The sequence below is a fragment of the Protomyctophum parallelum genome (assembly GCF_964188405.1).
Source record: "Protomyctophum parallelum genome assembly, chromosome: 8".
NCBI lineage: Eukaryota > Metazoa > Chordata > Actinopteri > Myctophiformes > Myctophidae > Protomyctophum > Protomyctophum parallelum.
In genome coordinates this window covers 38,717,178-38,735,938 of record NC_139703.1, presented here as the reverse complement: position 1 = coordinate 38,735,938, position 18,761 = coordinate 38,717,178, and the positions used below count along the sequence as shown (strand labels likewise).

At 41.4% G+C, this 18,761-nt stretch overlaps 2 protein-coding genes across 2 annotated transcripts in view; both read right to left on the bottom strand.

Moving 5' to 3' along the window:
- Nucleotides 1–18,761, bottom strand: part of LOC310863027 (acidic mammalian chitinase-like) — a gene marked incomplete at both ends in the record, with an annotated part of 88,374 nt that overhangs the window by 69,574 nt on the left and 39 nt on the right. The gene's annotated exons all lie outside the window — the stretch shown is intronic.
- Nucleotides 10,652–18,646, bottom strand: LOC310863725 (acidic mammalian chitinase-like; the record flags this gene model as incomplete). Its single annotated transcript, XM_083772220.1, has 11 exons — nt 10,652–10,866; nt 12,008–12,149; nt 12,786–12,905; nt 13,530–13,715; nt 15,467–15,593; nt 16,498–16,622; nt 16,999–17,149; nt 17,807–17,863; nt 18,002–18,203; nt 18,312–18,341; nt 18,637–18,646. 11 exons carry the CDS (start codon nt 18,644–18,646, stop codon nt 10,652–10,654), a joined length of 1,365 nt encoding a protein of 454 aa, XP_083628346.1.

The following is an 18,761-nucleotide window of genomic DNA, read 5'->3' as shown; positions in this document are numbered from 1 at the left end:
AAAACGATGGGTTATAGCCCATCGTTTTTTGAATTTTTTCATTTTTTTCGAAAAACAAAATATCCTCGTTTTTCATCCTTTTTGACCATGGGCTATAGCCTACATCGTACGGCATACTATAGCATGCCGTTTTTCATCATTTTTGAGGATTTTAAAAAAAATAAAAAATTAAAAAAACGATGGGTTATAGCCCATCGTTTTTTGAATTTTTTCATTTTTTCGAAAAACAAAATATCCTCGTTTTTCATCCTTTTTGACCATGGGCTATAGCCCACATCGTACGGCATACTATAGCACGCCGTTTTTCATCATTTTTGAGGATTTGAAAAAAAATTAAAAAAGAAAAAACGATGGGTTATAGCCCATCGTTTTCTGATTTTTTTCATTTCTTTCAAAAAACAAAATATCCTCGTTTTTCATCCTTTTTAACCATGGGCTATAGCCTACATCGTACGGCATACTATAGCACGCCGTTTTTCATCATTTTTGAGGATTTGAAAAAAAATGAAAAAATGAAAAAAAAACGATGGGTTATAGCCCATCGTTTTTTGAATTTTTTCATTTTTTTCAAAAAACAAAATATCCTCGTTTTTCATCCTTTTTAACCATGGGCTATAGCCTACATCGTACGGCATACTATAGCACGCCGTTTTTCATCATTTTTGAGGATTTGAAAAAAATGAAAAAAACGATGAGTTATAGCCCATCGTTTTTTTTTTTTTTTTTTTTTTTTCATAAAACAAAATATATTCGTTTTTCATTCTTTTTGACCATGGGCTATAGCCCACATCGCACGGCATACTATAGCACGCCGTTTTACATAATTTGAGGATTTGAAAAAAATGAAAAAACGATGGGTTATAGCCCATCGTTTTTTGAATTTTTTCATTTTTTTCAAAAAACAAAATATCCTCGTTTTTCATCCTTTTTGACCATGGGCTATAGCCCATATCGTACGGCATACTACAGCACGCCGTTTTTCATCATTTTTGAGGATTTGAAAAGAAAGAAAATAAAAATGTGAGAGGCTATAGTCCATGGTTTTGGAGGGCATACTATAGTATGTCGTTTTTCACGATTTCGGAGGATTTGAAAAAAGGTGAAAATCACGGAAAAGCTAAATGCTATAGTCCATCGTTTTTTATGATTTCGGAGGATTTGAAAAAAAGGTGAAAATCGCAGAAAAGCGAGAGACTAGTCCATGGTCACAGACCGCATACTGGTCAAGGTCATTTATACCGGTCAAGGTTATTTATACTTGTCAAGGTCATTTATACTGGTCAAGGTAATTTACTAGTCTCATGAAGGTCATTTATACTGCTCAAGGTCATTGATATTGGTCAAGGTCATTGAGTGGCACGCTATAGTGCGTGATTCTTCATCATTGTTTAGGATTTGAAAAAAGGTGAAAATCGTGGAAAAGTGAAAGGCTATAGCCCATGGCCTCGGACCGCATACTGGTCAAGGTCATTTATACCGGTCAGCAAGGTCAGTTATACTAGTGAAGGTCATTTATACTGGTCAAGGTCATTTATACTTGTCAAGGTAATTTATACTGGTCAAGGTAATTTATACCGATCAGCAAGGTCAGTTATACTAGTGAAGGTCATTTATACTGGTCAAGGTCATTTATACTGGTCAAGGTCATTTACTAGCCTTATGAAGGTCATTTATACTGCTCAAGGTCATTGATCAAGGTCATTGAGCGTCGCGCTATAGTGTGTGATTCTTCATCATTGTTGAGGATTTAAAAAAGGTGAAAATGGCGGATTTTCTGTGATTTTCACCTTTTTTCAAATCAACAATGAAGAATCGCTCACTATAGTGCGCCACTCAATGACCTTGAGCAGTATAAATGACCTTGACCAGTATAGATGACCTTTATAAGACTAGTATGCCGTCCGAGACCATGGACTATAGCTGTATTTGGGTAAAGTGGTGATAAGATAAGACATTGAGCTGTATTTGGGTAAAGTGATAATATAAGAACATATTCAAGTATCTCACAATGTATAAAGTTCCCAAACCAACTATGATGAGTCAGTTGTGTTGCTCATAAAACATCACTTCATCACCAATTTTGGCAGAAGAAATATACGTGTGAATACTTTCTCAAACTAAAATAAGAGGTTCTCATTTTGTTTTTGGTTTAGTGAACAGAAATCATATGGAATAAATAGACTTGTGGACCTAACTGTAGGGAGTACAAACACAGTAGAGAACCTTGGGGTTATCATCTATGAAAAGGCAACACAATGAGCAGAAGATTTAAATAAACCATGTAAATACAACAAATTGAGCAGAGCACTGCAGGGACTTGAACCCCGTTCTGGTAAACCAGGAGTACCACACCAGTGCCTTGGTTTGTTTTGTTGTAATTTACAGGTCCATTATTTTCATCTTGTTCTCAAATCCTGCAAAATCATGAAAAACGTCATGCAGTCGGAAACCATGGACTATAGTATACCTTTTTTTCGTGATTCATATTATTTTCAAATCCTCCAATCTTGAAAATCACACCCGTGTGAAGCAAGTGCTGCAACTCTGTTGGGTTGCACCACGGCATACTATAGAGCGTCGCAGTCCCGACCCCTCAAGAGACCCAGAAAAGAAATCCCCGTTCATTTTCCTCAGATTTTTCAGAAAGTATTTATTTTAAGACGTTTACGCCACGGACAAAGCCAACTCTTGTCGTGACAAATCATGACAACACAATGTTTTGGGCCAAACAAAGAATTATAAATAAAAAAACGGCAGGTAGGCTACAACTGTTGTTTTTCTTCTTTGTAATTATTTGTTTGGTCCAAAATATTGTGTTTGTTGTCATGACTGCTTCGTATGGGAAAAATGCATTGGGATTTATTTCCTGGGCCGGGCATAGTCATGAAAGGGGCGGGACTGCGACGCTCTATAGTATGCCGTCAGAGACATTTCTTTCAAATCCTCTTAAATCATGAGCTTGTAGATCAGATTTATTTGCTAATGTTCCCCTCAGAATAGTGATTATGGTTAATGTAATTAATGTAGTAAATACATAAATGGAAATTTGATGTATTTATTACATTATGAACTAATGAATGAATATTAAATGAAAAAAGTCAGAGAACCATGTGATCAGAACCATCACATATATATGAATATGAATATATATGAACACATATATGAAATGTCTTGTCGTAGTTTACCGTTTTGCCTCATTCTATAACCCACTGAGTATTTACTTTAATAAAGATTGTTATACATGTAAAACCCTTGTGTGGTCCTTCCAGGTTCGGACATGACTACAGTTTGTAGTCAATATACTAAACCAAGTCATTTTTTTTTTTTTAGACTTAATTTTCGTAAAGAAATGTTTAGGCATTTTGAGCAAAGATCCCGGGAGGAGAGAGATACAATTCAGATACAAAAGTCAGAATACGAAAGTGAGGCAAGAGGAGACACATGGTAGGGATGGAGCTAGTTCATTTTTATTGAGCCGGGTTCTTATCGAGCAATCTATTATTTTGTGGAAAGACGGGAGACAATAAACTCTGAACAGAACCAGTGTCTTATAGATAGATAGATTCTTTATTTCTGTGTCATGCACCAAAGGCGCCCAGCCCACATGGACTTACAGGACACACTACAACATTGCTTCAATATTGCATTGTGTAAAAGAATTTTTTTTACACAATTTATACCTGCAGGGGAGACGGAAGGCAATTGACCTTTTTACCAATAAAATATTAAAGAAACTGTTAACAGGTCAATATATGTTCCGCCACTTTAAAAGGGTTTACCCGGATAGTGCTGGTTGGCATTTATTGATCCACCTCTTGTCTTGATTTAAACATGACCGGGCCACTATACTGCTATGCTCAATAACAAGCTCGATAAGCCCAAAGCTTATTGATAACGGGTACTCAATAAGCTTATTAAGGATTTTTTTCGGGTATCAAGCTCCATCCCTACACATGGGTATCAATGTTTTATTGCTCATGGTCCATAAGCGATGCCCATTTAAAGTTTGAGTCGAGTGCTATAGCGCCACCCATTGGCCAATGGTTGGGGGTTTTGAGTCCCCACCGTTTGGCATTGTCCTCTAGGTTTTCCTGATCAGATTGCGTGATCAGAAATCAGGGCCCCCCCCAAAAAAAAAGAAGGGTAGAGGGCTACCATATTGCCAAGTTTCACGAAAACCCGACAGCACAGTTCAGCCAGAACTGACATTTTTGGTGGACGGAGAAGAGAAAAATAAGGGACCAAGAGTCCCTTCGGGCTTGGTCCATAAATAGACTTGTAACCCAACTGTAGGGACTACAAACACAGTAAAGAACCTGGGGGTTATCAGCTATGAAAAGGCAACACAATGAGCAGAAAATGAACCATGTAAATACAACAAATTGAGGGCACCGCAGGGAGTTGAACCCCGTTCTGGTAAACCAGGAGTACCACACCAGTGCCTTAGTTTTTGTTTTACAATTTACAGGTCCAAAATCAGTCATTAGTTTTAATTTTGCAAAATATGTTTTAAACGTACACTTGCCGACCTCCTGCGGCAAGATAATTAAAAAAAAGATAGCAAAGTTGAATCATGACTATAAATGATAGCCATCATGTCTTTATACAATTGAAAAAGAGAAGACTCACTCCACAAATACCTTAAAGAAAACTCCAGACATAAATTAAGAATATCTTATTTGGTCATGCTCAGGTTCAAGTGCTGAAAAGTGCTAAGTGAAAAGTGCAGCAGAAAAACGTTTGGGTCATATGCCCATCATCAATGCCTTGCCTACTGACCGGCATGGATGAAGTTTTAGCTGCAAATGGCAGCATAAATAAATCACATCAATACACACCACATAATGTGATGTTAACTGACGCGATGAAGCTTGCACATTATAAGACATACATCACATCAACCAACATCACATACCTAGCCCTACCCTAACCCTAAGTTCATTATGTGATGTGGGATGACATGATGAAGCCTTACTCACAAACGTGAAATGAGACAAGACATAAACACACATCACATACCGGGCCTGTGTTCATAGGTGATGTGGGCTTACGTAATGAAGCTTTACTCACAAATTAGATCTGATAATATAGCACGAACAATGGTCTTATGACCTAGATGTTTGCTGCTGCACTTTTCACTTTAAGCACTTGGAGCGCTTTATGAACATGAACAAAATAGATTTTCTTGGTCTCTGCCCAAGCAGTTGGCCTTTAGGTTTTCGTGGTGCAAGTATTTTTCTATCTAGTTGTCCCATGTAGGAAACATGGGGCAAGACTGTACAATTTATGCCATTTGTGGACGATTGACAAATTATACAAGGTAGCAGCATTCTTTGCGCACCAGGATTTGTCAGCAATACTACGTATGAACATTAGTACACAACATACAACAGCAATAAACACAATACGTATGGCGCAATGCCAACAGACGTGAATGACGAGCTATCCGCAATTGCTGTGAAATATCACCTTTAAAAAAAACACATAAATGCACATCACATATCGGCCTGTGTTCATATCTGATGTGAACTAACGTGATGACGCTTTACTGGTAAATTACATGAAACAGCTCCAAATGAGAAACTGTACGCGAGACACGACCCAAGTCACACATACACTAGTGAAGAACTAGTGTCATAGATAGGCAAGAAAGAAATAAGAAGTTACAATACAACAAAGCAAAATGCGATTAAAAACTCTGACCACAAAAACAAATAACTTTATTAAAGCGAAGAAGAAGAGAGAAAAGATGAAGGTTGGGTAGAAACCTTGTACGTCCAAAACGGTTACTTTTATGGACCAAAACAACTGTGATCCAATATTATTAATATAGTAATCTGTGTTCCAATGTTATTATTTAGTCTCTTGCTGATACATTAGAAAAACAGAATACTACATGTTAATTTATCTTTGCCTCATGAGATTGGCCATTTGCTAGTGTGTGACACTGTAGCATGACCAAGTAAAGAAATTAATTTACAAAAGGTTGAACTATGGAGATACAAGGTTTCTGCCCAACAGTCAAGGATAACAAACTACGCTCACTTACCTTCAATATCAGCACTAAACAAAACACACCAACCAAGGAAGCAAATGACACAGCGGCCATCATTTGCTTCCTCTTGTTAGTTTGCACAGACCTACAGCATAGTAAGCTGTAAACACAGTGTTAAGGGGCTACATGCTACCATAATGACACAAGACATAAATCAGACCTCCACATCACATTTGTACACACATAAAACACTAGTGAAGAACTAGGGCAATAGATAGGCAAGAAGAAAGAAATTACCTAAATAAAGCAAAATGCGATTAAAAACTATGACAACAAAAAATAAATAACTTTATTAAATCCAAAGAATAGAGAAGAGAAAGGAGACACAAGAGAACATACATATGTGATGTGGACAGACTTTACCCGTAAATTATGTTAAACGATAAATAAATCACATGCCTCCACAAACATCACATAACAGTGATGTGGACTGGCATTATACACACAAATTAAGTGAAACTATACATGGCACGAAAGACAACCTACGGTATGGTAGCATGTAGCCCACTTAAACAAGCAGCAGGAATCAGACGGTTAACTAACCTTCACTGCTAACAGCAGCCACCAGTGGCAACAGCATAGAGTTCACCCAGCAGTGGCAACAGCATAGAGTTCACACCTCCAGTCAGCTTCACTTTCTGAAATGGCAGGGGAAAAGAAAATTAGTTGTCGGCCTACAGGATGACATTTTGGAAGTCATAACAGTCACTGACAGGGCTGTGTCACCATTATTACACACATTCTAGGGCTATGATCTGCCTTGTGCAACCATTTCTTTAATGAAGCCTAAAAGCTAAAATGTTCAACAGCAAACACAATTGTTAATGGCAATCCTTTGTATGACAATGAATGGTCAACTTAACATGTTGTAATGGTGACACAGCCCTAGTTTCTACTACAGCCACATGTAATCCAGGTACGTACCGTGGGGGGCCTTCCGTCGCTCGGTTGAAGATAGCCGGTATTAATAGAGCCGCGTAGGTTGTATGGCACAATACGTCCCGAGCACCGTACGCCTCGTAATCTCAGGGAGCATTCGTTGACACCGTTATTCATTTCAGCTCAGCCGAGTAGACACTCCATTACCAATACCAGCCATCTCCTGATGACTGCAGCCAAGGTCACCGCATGACACCAAGGTCACATGATCAACCTGTAAGACACAAACATACGCCAACATTACTCTTTATCCAGATTTTATACATTGTAGAAAATACATCTTTAGGAAATTTAGCATTTTTCTTTTGCAACCAGATCTTATTTTAATGTTTGGGAGACAAAAAAAAACACTTTCCTGGGGTTTTTATGCGTTTAGATATTTTAGTATTTCAAAGAGTCCATGATGTCATGGACACTGGGCTCACTTCCTTCCTGGACTAAATGTTGTCTCAGTAAGACAGCCCTCCCCCTATTCACAAGGAGGAGCAGTGGACCAAAGCATTGTGGGAATTGTACTTCAGGAAGGAAGTGAGCCCGGTGTCCATGACATCATGGAGTCCATGGACACTTTGAAATACTAAAATATCTAAAAAAAAAAACACATAAAAACCCCATGAAAGTGTTTCTCAAAAATCATTCAAATAAGATCTGGTTGCAAAAGGGGTGAAGTGGCCCTTTAAAGTTGAAATAAAGTTGCTCTGTATGGTAGAAATGGGCTTGTAGATCTGCTACTTTTGTATGGATGCATGTGTACGTTTGTACATTTGAGTTTTCCATCCAGCAGAGAGACATTTAGTTTAATCTTATGAATGTGTCTGAGCCAGTTACAACTTGTGTTACCATTATGTACTAAAGTAAAAGGGTATGGCATCAAAATGCACTTAAAAAATGACCAAATGTAGCTCATTACGCAGAAATGTCCCATTTCAAATGTTTGAAAGAAAAAAAATCTGAAAATAGCAGATCTACAATTTCACAATGCATTGCATCACAATGCATTGTGAGATTGTAGATCAGCTACTTCCAAATGGCCAAAGTGTGGTTGTAGGTAGCCCAGTGGTAAATTGCAATGTAGCCAAAAGGATATTTTTTTTTTAATCCAAATCTACAAAATAACTAGTAAAGTGTCCAAATAATAGAATTTAAAAGTACAATATATTGTCCACTGTACTTCAGTAGATGTAATTATTTACTTTCCACCTGTTTGTTTGTTTGTTTTGTTTGTTTTTGATGTTTTGTTTGTTTTTGATGAATTGAACAATGTGGACCCTGTTGTAAACAAGTGTAATGCTTAATTGGGTCGTCCACTCACAGTTAACAGTCTTTGTATTGAGTTTGTGCTTAAAATGTACTGTAAATTCTACAAACTGTTAATAAATATTTCAATCAATCAATCAATGTTTGTTTGTTTGTGTCTCAAAAAGTACCAACACATTCCTCATATTGTTGTCCTTTTAGAGTCACAATAAACAACCAACAGTCCATCTAACAACACTAATGTTTAAACAATAACAGAGTTAATAACAGAGGCTAAAAACCATGCGGTTCTCAAACAAACCTCACCTTGTTGCAGCTACACCCCAAACACACTGCTACGGACCGCGTGCGGCTCCATTTTAAATCATAAGCCCCGCCTACTGTATCCGGATCTAGACTGTCCAATAGTGTCGTCCGTCAGAGTGAATTAATCACGTGATCCATTCAAAATCCACACAGCTGTACAGCAGTGTGGATTTACAAGCCACACGCACGCACGCACGCACGCACGCACAGACAGACAGACAGACAGACAGACAGACAGACAGACAGACAGACAGACAGACAGACAGACAGACAGACAGACAGACAGACAGACAGATATTGTATACATTATATAATGTGTGGGTCCTTGACAAAGACCCACAAATTATATAATATATGAAAAGGTTTGTCAAGAACTGCTGCATCCATAATAATATTCAGACACATGCAGTGTCTGCTGGTGAACAATAGATGGCAGCAACACGTCGGTTTCCCAGTCTGTCCATGACAAACGACTTTAAACATGTAGTTTCACCTGCTCTTCAACCTGTTCTCTCTCTCTCTCCTCTCTCTCTCTCTCTCTCTCTCTCTCTCTCTCTCTCTCTCTCTCTCTCTCTCTCTCTCTCTCTCTCTCTCTCTCTCTAGAAGTGTATATTTGTATGTCTCTAAATGTTATGATGAATTGAACAAGGTAAACAAGTCTAGTGCATTATTGGTCGTCCACTCACAGTTTGTATTGAGTTGTGCTTGAAATGTTCTGTAATTCTGCAAACTGTAAATACTTCAATCAATCAATATCAATCACAGACCACCAACACGTATGAATGAGTAGCCTAATTATCTAACCACATTAGAGATGATGAAGAAGAAAAAAAATAAAGTTATAAATGTACATAATTTAAGACGTTAAAGTAATTTCATAAATCAACATAAAAATGTAATGGATATTATACGTATACGTATGCTATAACACGTTCAGTAGCTTTATAGTTTTGCCAAAGGGTGCAAGACCTGAACTGAACTTTTGTGCATCATTTATAAATGATGTATTGTGTACAACATATATGTCAAACTCAAGGCCCGTGAATGAATTATCTTTGGCCCGCGGGATGATATTTAATTAGTATTAGAACTGGCCCTGGTATACTGCACGGACCACCATAATACTACAAGTCCCACAATGCAAGCGCAAGCATGCGTCTTCTCTTCACTATTGATCAGCAGTGAAAGTATATCACTTGTGGTCAACTTTCAGCTACCCGCCCTCTCCCCAAAAATGGCCTGTGTGTTGAAACAGTCCGGCCCTCGACTTGTACCAATTTCTTTATTTTGGCCCACTGTGTATTTGAGTTTGACATCCCTGGTGTGCAATGAATGGCCCACCCTGATGGGCGGTCCATACCGTATGATGGATTGGATTTTATTTGAATTCAACACTTTCAGTTCAGGTGGAGACATGACATGAGCGACAACTGGATGTGAGAAAGGCAAAAGACAAGAGAAATAACTTAAAGGCTACAGTTGATTTGAATGACACCGTTTATTTTATTTCCACCTGTGATTGCTATAAAGGACTTGTTATGGAGCAGGTGGTTCTCACATGGGCCATATAGCAGCTTGTAGATTTTCTTTCTTTTTTTTTTTAAATACTGAAAATCTTTGAATATAGGCTACAGTATGCCTGTCCCCGTCTTGAGTTTAAAAGGGAACATATTTTAACTCAAATCTTTGTTTCTATTGTATTGGGGGTCCCTGGTCCGAAATATTTTGAGATGGGGGGTCCGCGACAAGTTTGAGAACCACTGATTATATCACAACATAAAGTCTTTCAGAATACTGATTTAGACAAGACATTTTGTACGGCCTCTGGTCTAACCTAGCCCATTTTGGGCGGGAACCCCTTTTGGTGTTAGCATTATGTTATGCTTTAGCTATTGAAAAATAGCAGATCTACAAGCTCATAGCGCGCCACCGAGTGGCGCGCTACGAGCTTGTAGGTCTCCTATTTTTGAAAAGTCGAAGAACGACTGACATAGAAACATAGCTTTTTCAGAAAACTGTCAGGATGTAGAAGACATTTTTAGAATCTGATCTCAGGTCAAAATGGGTAAAGTGAAACCACCACGAGGACCTCCTTCAAGGCCAGTTGCAGCAGCTGCAGCTGGTGTCGAACACGAGGGTCCCGGGACACTGCATCACGATGGCCTTGCCGTCGTTACAGTTGAGGTAGTGGCTCTTGCTGCTGGGATCCGGCAAGATGGACCCGTCACCCCTCCCAGCACACGGTCCAGATCCTGGGGGCGGTGGGGCCTGGGTGACCGGGGGCAGGGCATGTGTGCGAGGTGTGCAGACTGCGTGAGAGAGACAGAGAGAGAGAGAGAGAGAGAGAGAGAGAGAGAGAGAGAGAGAGCGTTTAGAGAGGATGTGTCAAAAGATGGAACTCTAGATGGAGTACACACACTAGCAGTGTTGTTTTCGTCGACTAATACTATGACGAAAAAATGTTTGTCGACTACCTTTTTTCACTGACGAAAACTACATAAAAACGAAATAAAAAACTAAGCCATGATGGCTAAAACTAAGACTAAATATATACTGTCGATTTTAGCCTAGAAAAACTAGACTAAAATGTTGGGACTAGTGGACAAGATATCCAGTATAAATCATTTTACACTTGTTTGCATGCTGAAAATAGCAGATCTACAAGCTCTCGCGATCAAGAAAGGCCGCCATAGGCAGACCTGTATCCCGAGAGAAGACAGACTATGCACCCACTGTACACAAAATGAAGTGGAAACCGAGCTACACTTCCTAACCATCTGTCCATTGTACCAAGACATCAGAGACACATACTCCCCACAGATTACAACCACACACAGAGATTTTGAAAACATGACCAATGACAAAAAAACTACCATATCTGCTGGGCGAAGCTACAACAATGTGCAAACAGAGCAGCAAGATTTGTGAGTTGCTGTGATAGGAGAAGGATATCAAATGGAACACAACCACCCTAAAGACTAATCATTGTGTATATTCCTGCACTATACCTGCATCGAGTGATCTTGGTACATACTGTAGAAATTGATCTATTGAAGATTCTGACTTTCAAATGTATCATTCATTTTTGTTTTGATTGTATTGCTGTATTGTTCTTTCTGCTTTGGCAATGTAAACGTATGTTTTCTCATGCCAATAAAGCCCTTTGAATTGAATTGAATTGAATTGCCATTGAAAGTGCCATTATTTTTGTATATTTTCCAGTTTCCAGTTTACGAGGTGACAGTAAATCACGGCATCAATTCACCCATTCACACACACATTCACACACCGATGGCAGTAGAAACCATGCAAGGCAAGGCACCAACCAGCACATCAGGAGCAATTAGGGGTTCAGTGTCTTGCTCAAGGACACTTCGACACTAACTCTGGGGGAGCCCACAGGGTTCGAACAGGCAACCATGCGGTTACAGTGTGAGTGTGCATGTTTACCTGCATCGGCTCCATGCAGGCCATTCTTGAGGGTGCTGATCAGAGGGTATTTTCCCTCGCCACAGAAGGTGCCGCTGAAGTCGTCCATGGCCAAAGTCCAGACAAAAGCTCCACCAAAACCGCTCTTCTTAATCCAGTCAGTCTGCAGAGGTTTAACAAGGTTTATTACATGGCTTGGTTGAATGCTTGATTCTGATTGGTCAATCGCTGAATTCAGCTGTGAGTTATGTGTTGATAATGTACCGCTCCGCTGTACAACAGACCTCTGCCTAATCAAACCCTCTGAGCACCAGCTGCGCCCCGCTTGATTTACTGCTGTTTCCAACATGACAGCCATTTGTGAACACACACACACACTGGTGACACACAATGTAATATACAGCTAAACATTGCTCTCAAAATGTTTTTGAAAACATCTGAGCGAGAAATAGACAAAGCAACCCGGAAATGGATTCGATTTGATCAACTCACTTCCTTGTTTTCCGACGCAGCCAGCGCGAACTTATGGAATACTTTTTTTTTGTTGTGTTTTGGGTCAATGTATTAATTTACGTTAGGTAGCCAAGCGGGATAATACCATGGCTAGGTGGTCATTGTTGTCGGGAGATAATTCACCGACAGGGTGAGTTTAAACTCCCTGTCGGTGAATTATCTCCCGACAAAATGACCATGCACCTATAGCCAGATATTATCCCTTGCACAAAGTAGGCCTATACGTACCACAGTAGAAAAAACAGCTACAAATCTGGACAAACATGTCAAAAAGCTCAGTTTGCACCTTGATCTGGAAGCTCTTGACGTTGTCGTATCCCACCCAGACGGTGCTGTTGTAGGCGTAAGGCACCTCCTGGGGGGCGTTCCAGACCTCAGTGCCTCCTTGCTTCAGGAAGTCACAGATCTGAATGGAGCACATAGAGATTTAGGTTCAACGCAGTGGTGGGAAAAAGTACTCAAATGTTTTACTTAAGTAAAAGTATAATTAAATACTGCAAATGTAAATGTGGAAGTCCTGTATTACAAATGTACTCGGGTAAAAGTACAAAAGTGTCGGCATCAAAATGTACTTAAAGTACTAAAAGTAAAAGGACTCATTGGATGCAGAATGTGACATTTCACAAGTTCAAAATGTGTCCAAAATCTATTGACAACATTTCCCATTCTATTTTCAAATGGCCGAATGTTTGGGTGTAACTGAGGTCGCAAAAGCACAAACGGCACACAAAGTGAAGTAATGTTGGCTATATGCACTATAGTGTTCATTCATTGGTTTATTAACCCATTTTGACCTGGGTACGATTCTATAAATGTCTTCTAAATCCTGACAGTTTTCTGAAAAAGCTATGTTTCTATGTCAGTCGTTCTTCGATTTTTCAAAAATAGCAGAACTACAAGCTCGTAGCGCTTGAGCTTGTAGATCTGCTATTTTTCAATAGCTAAAGCACAACATAATGCTAACACCAAAAGGGGTTCCCGTTAATATAAGGGGGGGGGGGGGGGGGACTCCAGACCGCGCCACCCATACCTCAAAGTAGGCCAAGAACCCGATCATACGGGTGTAGGGTCCGGCGGGTGCCGGTCCGCGCTCTGGGCCGCCCACAGCCGTGTCGGAGGGATTAGCGAGGAGGAAGGTGTGGCCGTAGGTGCCGAAACCAGCCAGCAACTTCTGGGCCGGGGCGCCCATGGTCCTCCAGTAGTTCATAGTCCAGTTCTAGGATATATGTAGTACAAGGAAACACAGTGGCATCGTCAACAGCCATTATTTACAGCGGTGCTGTTTTCAACCCTTTCATGTGACCACCTCGCTCTGACTTTAGGGGCTGTATTTTGCGTGTCTTAAGTACCAGGTCTTATTCCCTAACTTGAGTAAACTAAAGACCTGGAGGTGTGATCAATGCTCTTTGGCCACTCAGAATAGCCAAATGGCATTGATCACACCTCCAGGTCTTTAGTTTACTCAAGTTAGGGAATAAGACCTGGTACTTAACCCTTAACCCTACCAATCCCAATTTTTTTGTTTGGGTAACAATTTGGCATATTTTTTATTCATCATTTTCACATCATTAGAAAGATCTGGTGGTTTGAACAGATGTTTTTTTATTTTTTTCATTGCTAGTGTATTCTCTCGAATTGCCATCAGATGGCGGGAACGCACCATTGTGCTGATTTTGGCCAAAATAGACGAATCTTCCTAAGTCACTTCCGGTTCAACGATCAACAACATCCGGCAGTATTTTGACCCTAGTCACTAGCTTGGCTGGTCCGGATTGCTAAGCTAATGCTATATTTTTCATAACTAAGTCAAATTAACCTCCAATCAACCCCAAAACATCGCAAAATATCACATTTTTTACAGCGACGCACATAGAGACGGCGCGCATGCACGATAGCGCACGATCACGCGGATTTCGGCCGTTTTCTGGTAAATTACATCCAACATTAGTGATATTTGCGAAAAAATATAAATTTTTGCTCCATTGAACCCCCGATAACTGACATTGATTGACATTCCGTTAATTCCGGGAACGGCAGGTTTGTATTTTTAGCAATAATCCGTTTTTTTCTGGGAACGGTAGGCCAGGGGTTAAGACACGCAAAATACAGCCCTAGGTGCGTTACCCGTTCAAATGGTAAATGGTGGCATTTATATAGCGCCTTTATCCAAGGCGCATTACATAGATTGTGCATCAATTCACACATTCACACACACACACATTCATACACCGATGGCGGAGGAAACCATGCAAGGCACCAACCAGGACATCGGGAGCAATTAGGGGTTCAGTGTCTTGCTCAAGGACACTTTGACAATATGGGGGGAGCCCGGGTTCGAACTGGCAACCTTGCGGTTACCATCCTTCCAGCCACTCTACCCCTGAGCCACCATATGTTCAAAACATATCAAATAAATAACGGTAGTGGGTCGCACACACCAAGACTGCAGTTCAAAACATTTTTTTAACAGGGGACAAACGTTTCGGCTATCCAGCCTTCATCAGTGGTTTTCAACCCTTTGCATAATATATCAAGTTCCATTATGTATTCGGTATCTGAGCCACGGACCACCATTTGATAACATTTAGCCTCGCAGACCCAAAACTATATCATATTAAGGGATATTTTGTTGGATGGAAGTTTTTCCACAATTCCATGCTGTATTGATGTTGGTACCAAAAGGAGAGATAACAGGTACAGTTAAGTAATGCATGATGCTTAACAATAATTTTACTCTTGAGAATGTAAAATTAAACCAAATGGAGTGGGTTCCGGGTCCATTTGGTCTATAAGGGTCCATTTGCTTACCAACTTTCCAACATTTAGCTGGGGAGTGGGGACCAACTGGAAGGAACCCCGCTCAAGGACCACTGGTGGTCCCCGGAACCACTGACTTACAGCACGGACACATTAATCGTTTTACTGTATCACGATGTAAAGAGAGACGATAACCTCGTAACCACTCACCATGTTGAATTGTTTCTGCCAGAACTTGGTGTCCGCTGAGCCCGCGTACAGTGGGCTGTTCTCTCCCAGCGCGTTGGAGAACGAGCCGTGGTAGTCGTAGGTCATCACATTGAAGAAGTCCAGAGTACTGCATGGTGAAAGGAGTGCAGGGGTGTTGCTGCTTTGTTTACAGAAGTGTGTTGTAATTAAAGGCCTATTCATAGTCTGGATTTTCTGTGGTGAGGTGACCACCGCTCCGGTGGTGAGGTGACCACCGGAGCTGTAATAACGTGGAGGTGGTGGTGAGTAAAAACAGAGAGAAGGGCTGTAGGGCGGTGGCGGTGGTTTGCTCTTCACCGCGGCTCCGTGACGTCATGTTGTAGTTCGGTGGTCACCTCACCAACGGAAATATTAGACTATGAATAACGCTTTAGCTTCAGTGTGGAGACTGTGGACCAGACGGTATAGCCTTGTGGTTTGAGTGTCCGTCCTGAAACTGGGAGTGTCGGCACCCTGGGCAAGACCTAAGCTGAAAAGACTATCAGCGGAAGTTGCGGGATTTTAGCGGATGTGAAATCGTTGATGCTTTACAAATCAGTTTACATTCTCCGTGAATGAAACAAGTGTTGTGATTGGTCGGGAAAATATCGTATCCGGGGGAAATACATTTGACGGATATTCCGGAGGATACAACCGCCGATAGCTTCTCTGCCTTAGGTTGTGACCAGGCTTTTCCTTTCGCAGATAAGTAAGCCTGGGACCGAGGATAGAGTGTCGGGGGTTCGATGATCCCCGGCCCGGGTCATACCAAAGACCGGGTCATACCAAAAATGGGACCCAATTCCTCCCACACTTGTATCAGTGTGTTGGATGGGTGGGTCAAATCAACGAATCAAATGATCCCGCCTGCACGGCTGCGGCTCACCAAACAAATTTCACTGCGCTAACGTATGTGTGCGTGTGTGTGCTTGTGTGTGTGTGTGTGTGTGTGTGTGTGTGTGTGTGTGTGTGTGTGTGTGTGTGTGTGTGTGTGTGTGTGTGTGTGTACTGACGCTCCGAGCTGGGGCACCTCGTATCCGGGATCAATGTTTCCTTGTCCAGCAGAGACGGCCGCGGTGAGCAACAGACGAGGACGGTTGGTCTGTGTACCTTCAGCCTCGAAGGCAGCCACCGCCTCCTGCAGAGAGAGAGAGAGAGAGAGAGAGAGAGAGAGAGAGAGAGAGAGAGAAGGCAATAATTTAAGGCTGGGCGCTTAACATGACCCAAGGCAAAAACATAAACAAAACTAAAATGTATTTCTGTTAACACAACCCAAGGACCCCCACCCCCCTTTATTTTATTTTAACTTTTCTTCTTTAATTTTCTTTTTCTCTGTTTCTCTCTCTGGCGCTGATTTAAATGTTATCTATATTTGTTTTGGCGTACATACTACGACCCAATGTTGCGATAGAAGACACTTGATTCATGCACAACGTACTGTACTGCTGTCAAAATGTAAAAAAAATCAATACAAAATATAAATTACAAAAACAAAACATGACAGCAAGGCTGACCTGACAGAAGATGGTGAAGGTCTCCTTGGTGGGTCCGACAGGGTACTCCCAGTCGATGTCCAGACCATCAAACTCGTACCCACGCAGGAACTTGATCACGCTGTCGATGAAGGTCTTACGGTTAGCAGCGGAGGACACCATGGTAGTGAACCTGGAGAGAGAGAGAGAGAGAGAGAGAGAGAGAGAAAATAGTGTCATACAAGTCCAGTGCTCTTTCCCGTTCCTGAAGTTCCTGTCGCTGTCCTTTTTTTTATCCCACGATTTTGTAACCCATTTCTTTACCCCTGTGTCAATATTATCTATTGTGATCATAGGCTCTACACACCCTCCTCCGCCAACCTGGGGAGAGCAACGGACTTGAACTCATGCTTCGATCCTTCATGCATGAGTGTCCAAGTTATGCTCCTTTACACCTGACAGGGGGGAGTTTCCCTGGTTGGACGTACAGTAGCGTAGCTCGTGGAAGGAACACGTTATTCCAACCAGTTCCTTAATCCCCTCCGTCAGGTGCCCCGGCTGGCCAGGGGGAGGCAGATTAGTGACCAGGATTACTGCATGTGAGGGTACCTATACCCTATAGGGGACACGGGGAGAACAATGCAAACTCCACACAACAAAGGCCCTTTCGCCAAACCCCGCCTCGGGTATGGGCACTGATGACGCGGAGGAGAGGACACGCCGCCAGCGCCCACAGCGTTCCCAGAGCGGAAATCGAACCCAGGACCTTCTAGCTGTGAGGCGACAGCACTACCGACTGTGCCCCTGGAGCTATCAATCCTTTCATTGGTGTAATGTAATATATGCTCACCTTGCCGTGCCAAAGTTCCATCCACCAATGGACAGGATGGTCCTCAGGTTGCTGTTCCTGATGGGACAAACATAAATGAGAATGTAATTTTGTGAAACTGAGTTCTCAGGCCTGTGTGTGTGTGTGTGTGTGTGTGTGTGTGTGTGTGTGTGTGTGTGTGTGTGTGTGTGTGTGTGTGTGTGCATGTCTGCTCACTGGTTCTTGAGAGCCTGGACCTGTCCATAGAGCCTCAGATCGTCCCAGTCGAAGGTGGTGATCTGGTTGTCTTTCATGGAGGCGAAGGCGTAGGTGACGATGTCACAGAGACACGGGTCCAGGTCTTTCACCAGGTACTTTGCAGCACCGGGACGGTACTGTGCCCAGCTGGTGAAGTAACAGGAGAGGATGTAGGAGGACCCTGCAATTAAGGCACGGCAGCAAGAGAGACAAAGTTTAATTGGCCTTGTTTGTTTGTTCGTTATTTAATTCAGCTGTTCGATCGTAACCATAGTGGACCAAGTCTTACCTAGCTGCACGTGCAGCAGGAGAGCCAGTCCTGCAGACAGAGAGACAGAGAGAGAGAGATCAATATGCTTATGCAGATGATTGCAAGCATTAAGCTCATCAATCATGACAGTTATGAGCTTAAATAAATTGTCCTACCTGAGCACCAAGATCTACATTTGTCAGTGTGGAAGGGTATACTAGACTGGACCACCTCCAACCATGCACTGCAAATGCTTCTATACTATCAACATGTTGTATAGGCTACCTTACAGACTATCCAATTGGACTGAAGTTTTGGCTAATATATAGGATGAACACAAATATAATATTATTAAGTGTTTAACCTTTATGCATCATATGTATGATGTTAAACAATGTATTTGAAAGCAATGATCACATTCCATTTCAATCTAACGGTTACGGTTAATTTTCACAACAAAAACAAATCAGGGAATTGTTCTCAACACCA